Source organism: Diabrotica virgifera, chromosome 8 (assembly GCF_917563875.1).
Source record: "Diabrotica virgifera virgifera chromosome 8, PGI_DIABVI_V3a".
Classification (NCBI taxonomy): domain Eukaryota; kingdom Metazoa; phylum Arthropoda; class Insecta; order Coleoptera; family Chrysomelidae; genus Diabrotica; species Diabrotica virgifera.
Genome location: NC_065450.1, coordinates 186,300,540 through 186,306,539, shown reverse-complemented (window position 1 = coordinate 186,306,539; position 6,000 = coordinate 186,300,540). Strand labels below are relative to the sequence as shown.

Sequence of the window (6,000 nt, the reverse complement as noted above, 5' to 3'; positions counted from 1 at the left end):
TTGAAGAAATTAAACGGGCTTGGGAAGAAGGGTGTTCCGCAATTATTCCCGAAAAATCCAAAATCCGTTATCAAAATACCTACCAAAGTTTTAAAAAATGGTGCGAAGGCAAGAATTTAAGAATCGAAGAAAAGACTCTATTGGCATATTTCGTTCAAAGACATATGCAGTTGAAAGCTCCTGGAAGCCTCTGGGCAGAATATTCAATGATTAAATCCACCGTTTTTCTTTATGATGGCATTGATATTTCCAAGTTTTCAACTTTGATCGCGTATTTGAAGAGAAAAAATGTTGGCTATAGGCCTAAGAAAGCGAGCATTTTTACACGGGAGCAATTTGAAAAATTTCTGATGGAAGCACCGGATGAAGAATTTCTAGTTCACAAGGTAATATAAGCTAGTTTAGGTAAAAGAAATACTCTAATGAAGATTTTTTCATAATTTGTAGGTCGCAAGGATATTGGGAATATCTGGTGCCTGTAGAAGAGAATTATATAATATTACTATGAATGACATCCAACAAACCGATGGTTTAATGATTGTAAAACTACCCAATACAAAAACGAACATCCAGCGTACTTTTACAGTCGTTAATAAACCAGACGATAAAATTCCATATTTAGAAATTCTGCAAAAGTATATAAAACTTCGTCCATTACAAGTAAAATCAAATCATTTGTTCTTAAGATACGCCAAAGGAAAATGTTGTGCTCAAGTAATAGGGAAAGGGACAATCGGGGGCTGGCCTTCTCAAATTGCCAAATTCTTAAATTTGCCTAATCCCGAGAACTATATTGGCCATTCGTTCAGGAGGACATCAGCAACGCTTTTGGCTAATAAAGGTGTTGATGTCCTCGGATTAAAGCGTCATGGAGGTTGGCGTTCATCGACAGTGGCGCTATGTAGAAGATTCTCTTCAAAATAAAATAGATTTTGCCGAAAAAATATTGTGCAATACTAGTAATACTACTAATGTATGCGATTCTGCAGGAGTTTCTGTTAGAAGTGAAACCACAGCCCAAACAAATGGGATTTCATTAAATAATTTAACAAATTGTACCATAAGTTTCAATATTAATAAATAATTCGTTAGTTTTCTTTATTCTTTCAAAAAATAAATTAAAATTAAGAGATTTTTTAACGCGACGGTAAGTGAATTACTTACCGTCGAGTTGGAGTACTTACCGTCGAGTTGGATTACTTACCGTCGAGTTGCTAGTAAATGTCACCTACTGACGTAAAATCTGTCACGGGAAACAGTCAAAAATGATCAATCGTGCAAAAAAGATTATTGTAGTAATAGTCCAGTCGGGTTAGACGAATAACAGGACTAACCTTGCATTAGGAGCTGCCCCAAATTTTATTTTTCTAATCTTTATGGGGTTACAGATTTCTGTAACGTCAGTTTTACAGAAAATGTAGGATATCCATTGATATAAATTAAATAAAACACATGTATATAAATTATTTATGGCGATCAATAACAAAAGTCTATGGCAAAGTTCTGTTTACTTATCGCTATCATTACAAGCAAGTGCTACCTAAACAAATCTTTATATTTCAAAAACAGTTTTTGTAAAGTTTGTAGCGATCCTAGAGTATTAGCCTTAGTTCCTAAACACATAATCTTCTGCTCAGTATCTAACTGGTCATCGCACTTTTCCGAATGAAAGATGTGGATTAGTCCAGGATCAACACTTCTCACTATTTTTAAGTCGGATTTGATGACGTTATCGTATAAATTAACGTCTTCTGCTCCCCAACCAGAAATCTTCAGATCAAAACCACCTAGACGAATGTAGTCACTTTTGTAGATGCTAACAATTCCAAATCCGAATTGTCTCCAGAATCCATGGTAATCATCGAAGGAACCTAAAAAATTAAGTAGTTATGTAGTTAATTTAAAAATTATCGATTATTACAGTAAAAATGTTAAATTAATCTTTGTACAAAACAAAATTACAAATAAATACAACTACAATGATCTAAGACACATGAACTGATAGAATAATGTAGCAAAACAATGAATCACCGGCCGCAAGTAGCAGTTCCAAACGGTTCCATCTCCAGAACATTCTGGCGGAAGCACGATAAACGTGAAATCGGTGGAGAAAGATGTGCGGTATGTGGAAGGTCACACAATAGCTAGAGGTGGCGAAGTCTGGAATGATCGGGAATAACGTTATTTGCTATTTAAGCGGAGCGCGCTTTTATTTGAGTTTAGTTTAAGCTAGAGATTTGTAAAGAAAACTATAAATAAATTAATAAAGTCGTATATAAATACTAACGCTCGTTTGAATATTACAGTGGTGTCCGGTGTTCGGTAAATTTAGTGCGATATAAATAAGTGAATTAGATAAAAACTTTATAAAATACTTTTGAACTTTATTCGTCGGGGGAAAATCGGAGTGCGTTAATTGTTCGGTATTCGGAAAGACTTTTAAAAGACATTTTGAAAAGTACGTGTGTGCCGACCAAAGATGTTGCTAGAAGAACTTTCTGTAAAACAGCTCCGTGAACAATTAGAAGAGTACGAGTTAGACGCCAGTGGATCCAAGAAAGTCCTGAAAGCACGACTCGAGGAGGTCCTCAAGGAGAATGGAGATGACCCAAAAACGTTCCACTTCCAGTCAGCGGAAGAAGCAATCTTATCGAAATTCGAAAGTGTTTCTCAAAAGATTGATGAAACTTCTAGAAAATTCGAAAGTGTTTCTCAAAAGCGACGAGAAATTTGAAAGTATTTCTCAAGTAATTAAAGACGTTTGTAGACAGAACGACGAGAAATTTGAAGAAGTTTCTAGAACATTCGATAAGATACAGAAAAGTGTAGACAACAATAAAGAAATGCTAGAAGAGAAGATCAAACAATTAGAGAGCATGATAACCGATACAAAAGTGCAACCGTTAGTTAATGCAGTAGCTTTTAGATCCTGTAGTGAAAGATGAACTACCGAGAGATGAAACGTCGCATAATATGAGATTCAAATTACCACCATTTGATGGAAAGTCCTCTTGGTCCATATACCTTAGACAATTTTAGAAACTATTGCGACCGTCAATCATTGGACCGAACAAGAAAAGGCTGTTTCCTTGACTGCTGCTCTACGAGGTGATGCTGCAGATATATTAAGGTCAATTCCTAAGGGCCAAAAAAATGTTACCAGACCTTGCTCACTCGTCTAGAAAAACGCTATGGAGATGCCCATCTACAACAAGTATACAAAGCACAACTGCGAAGAAGAAGTCAACGAGCAAGTGAGAATCTGCAAGAATTTGAAGCAGATGTGGCTGGTGTGGTGCGGTTGGCTTATCCGGAGGTGTCAGACAGCGTTTTAGAAGAAATTGCGGTAGATACCTTCGTCAATGGGTTGAAAGATAGTGAACTACAGAAAGCTTTACGACTAGCAAGACCGAAAGTTTTAGATGAAGCACTTGCTATTGCCTTGGAACACGAAGCAGCTAGCCAAATTTCACGAAACAATCGAGTAATATCCGTGGAAAAAGGCGATAAGAGAAAATATGAAGGTTTGGAGGAAATGATACGGAGGGTGATTCGTGACACGATGCCGAAGAGACGCGTGAAGAGGGCTGGAAGAGTTGGTTCAAATACAGATGCTTCCTCGATACGGCCATGCGGTGAAAGTTGTAATCACCGGCTTAAAGTAGAGGAACAGCTTTGCCCTGTGAGACGAACCACCGTCGTTAATGAGCAATGGCAGCCCCAACAGTTACAAGGCGCCCAAGAAGATGATCCATGTATAAAAAGAGTATTGGATTGGATGCGTCAAGGTGAGAGACCTATTTGGCAAAACATTAGTGCATGTAGTCCGGAAGTCAAGGCCTACTGGAGCCAATGGAATTGCCTGGTATTAAAAGATGATCTTCTGTACAGAACCTTTGAGAACGATGATGGTACAGAATCTAAGCTTCAGTTGATTGTACCTAATAGTAAAGTGTCAGAAGTATTGCGTCAGTTGCATGACGGTACATCAGGTGGACACTTTGGTATTACGAAGACTCTGTAAAAGGTTCGAGAACGGTTCTGTTGGGTGAACTGTAAAGATGATGTAAGAAGATGGTGTCGGAAATGTGAACTGTGTGCATCCGGTAATGGTCCAGTTGGTAAAAAGAAAGCACCCATGAGACACTACAACGTTGGCAGTCTTATGGAAAGAGTAGCAATCGACATTGCAGGTCCATTTCCAGAAACCGATGCTGGAAATAAATACATCCTGGTAGCCATGGATTATTTTACGAAATGAACTGAGGCCTATGCACTACCAAATCAAGAAGCTGCTACCGTTGCAGAGGTACTTGTTAAAGAATTCTTCAGCCGATTTGGTATTCCCTTGGAGATCCATTCCGACCAAGGGCGAAAACTTTGAGTCAGCCCTTTTCCAAAACATTTGTAAATTGATTGGTGTCAATAAGACCAGATCGACACCCCTGCATCCTCAATCAGATGGGATGGCCGAGATGATGAACCGAACGATGGGTAAACACTTGTCCAAAGTTGTATCTGAACATCAGCGAGATTGGGACCAACACATTCATTTATTCCTGATGGCCTACCGCTCGGCCGTGAATGAAACTACATGTCAAACACCAACCTGCCTGATGTTGGGTCGTGAAGTTCGTTTGCCCTGCGACCTAGAGTTTGGCTGCAGACCTTCCGAGGTACATGTTGCAGGCGAAGAATACGTCGACCGCCTGAAGTTACGAATGAATAACATTCATGAACTTGCCCGACAACACGTCCAGATAGCCAGTGACAGAATGAAAGATCAATATGATTCTCGATGCAAGAATGAAAGCTTCGAAGTAGGTGATCTTGTCTGGCTGTATAATCCAGAACGTCGTCGAGGCTTGTGTCCTAAACTGCAAAGACAATGGGAAGGTCCGTATGAAGTTAAGAAAATAAATGACGTAATATACAGAATTAAGAAGTTGCCAAACGGTAAACCAAAAGTTATTCACATAAATCGTCTTGCACCATATGCTGGCTCAAATGAAACAGAAGAAGCCCGAGTCCTCCAACAGGAGATGAAAAATGCCACACAGCCAAGCTTTAAGGAATTTATGTCCAATTACGCAGAGAGAAAGAGTGCTAGATTCGGCGTGACCACAGAAGTTCAGCAAGATCTGTTTAGTGTTCCAGAAAACGTCTCTCTAGCCCAATGTGTTGCCCAAGACCTCGAGATGACTAAAGGAATCTCGTCAGTATTCAATAGAAGGTTCGGCCGCCTGGACGAGTTAAGAAATCAGCAGCCTAAAATTGGAAGAGTACTGCGATTGGAAGATGGTCCTCGATCTTTGATGTATATGGTGACCAGGAAGTCTTATACAGACACGCCAAGCTACGAGAACATATGACGTGCTTTAACTAATTTGAAGAAAATCGTGTGTAAGTATGACATCAAAGATTTGGCTTTACCAAAAATAGGCCATGCAGTAGAAAATCTGGATTGGAAGATTGTGAGAAGCATGCTTGAAGTGATCTTCAGAGAAACTGGCGTACGAATTACTGTGTGTTGCATGAACCCGAAGATGTCGTACCCTTCAAAGACAGTAGACTGTTATTTCTTCTTAAAGGGTGTATGCAGAGCTAGAGAGTCGTGTAGATTTCGCCATCCTGGGCCTTCATCTAGAGTTGCTGATCGGGACGCTCAGATCTTAAGAGGGGAGCAATGTAGCAAAACAATGAATCACCGCGCACCGGCCGCAAGTAGCAGTTCCAAACGGTTCCATCTCCAGAACATTCTGGCGGAAGCACGATATACGTGGAATCGGTGGAGAAAGACGTGCCGGTCACACAATAGCTAGAGGTGGCGAAGTCTGGAATGATCGAGAATAACGTTATTTGCTATTTAAGCGGAGCGCGCTTTTATTTGAGTTTAGTTTAAGCTAGAGGTTTGTAAAGAAAACTTGTATAAATCAATTAATAAAGTTGCATATAAATACGAACGCTCGTTTGAATATTACAATAACATTTGTTTGCCTC

General features: G+C 39.4%; 1 protein-coding gene across 2 annotated transcripts in view; it reads right to left on the bottom strand.

Annotated features, from left to right (window-relative positions):
• Nucleotides 1–1,453: 1,453 nt before the first annotated feature.
• The window catches only part of LOC114343599 (chondroitin sulfate synthase 1), a 228,513-nt gene continuing 223,966 nt past the window's right edge, over nt 1,454–6,000 (bottom strand). For both annotated transcript variants that reach the window (XM_050657674.1, XM_050657675.1), the window contains exon 9: nt 1,454–1,871. In XM_050657674.1, the coding sequence (XP_050513631.1) occupies nt 1,537–1,871 (335 nt within the window). In that variant the 3' untranslated portion in view covers nt 1,454–1,536. The remainder of the gene's footprint in view (nt 1,872–6,000) is intronic.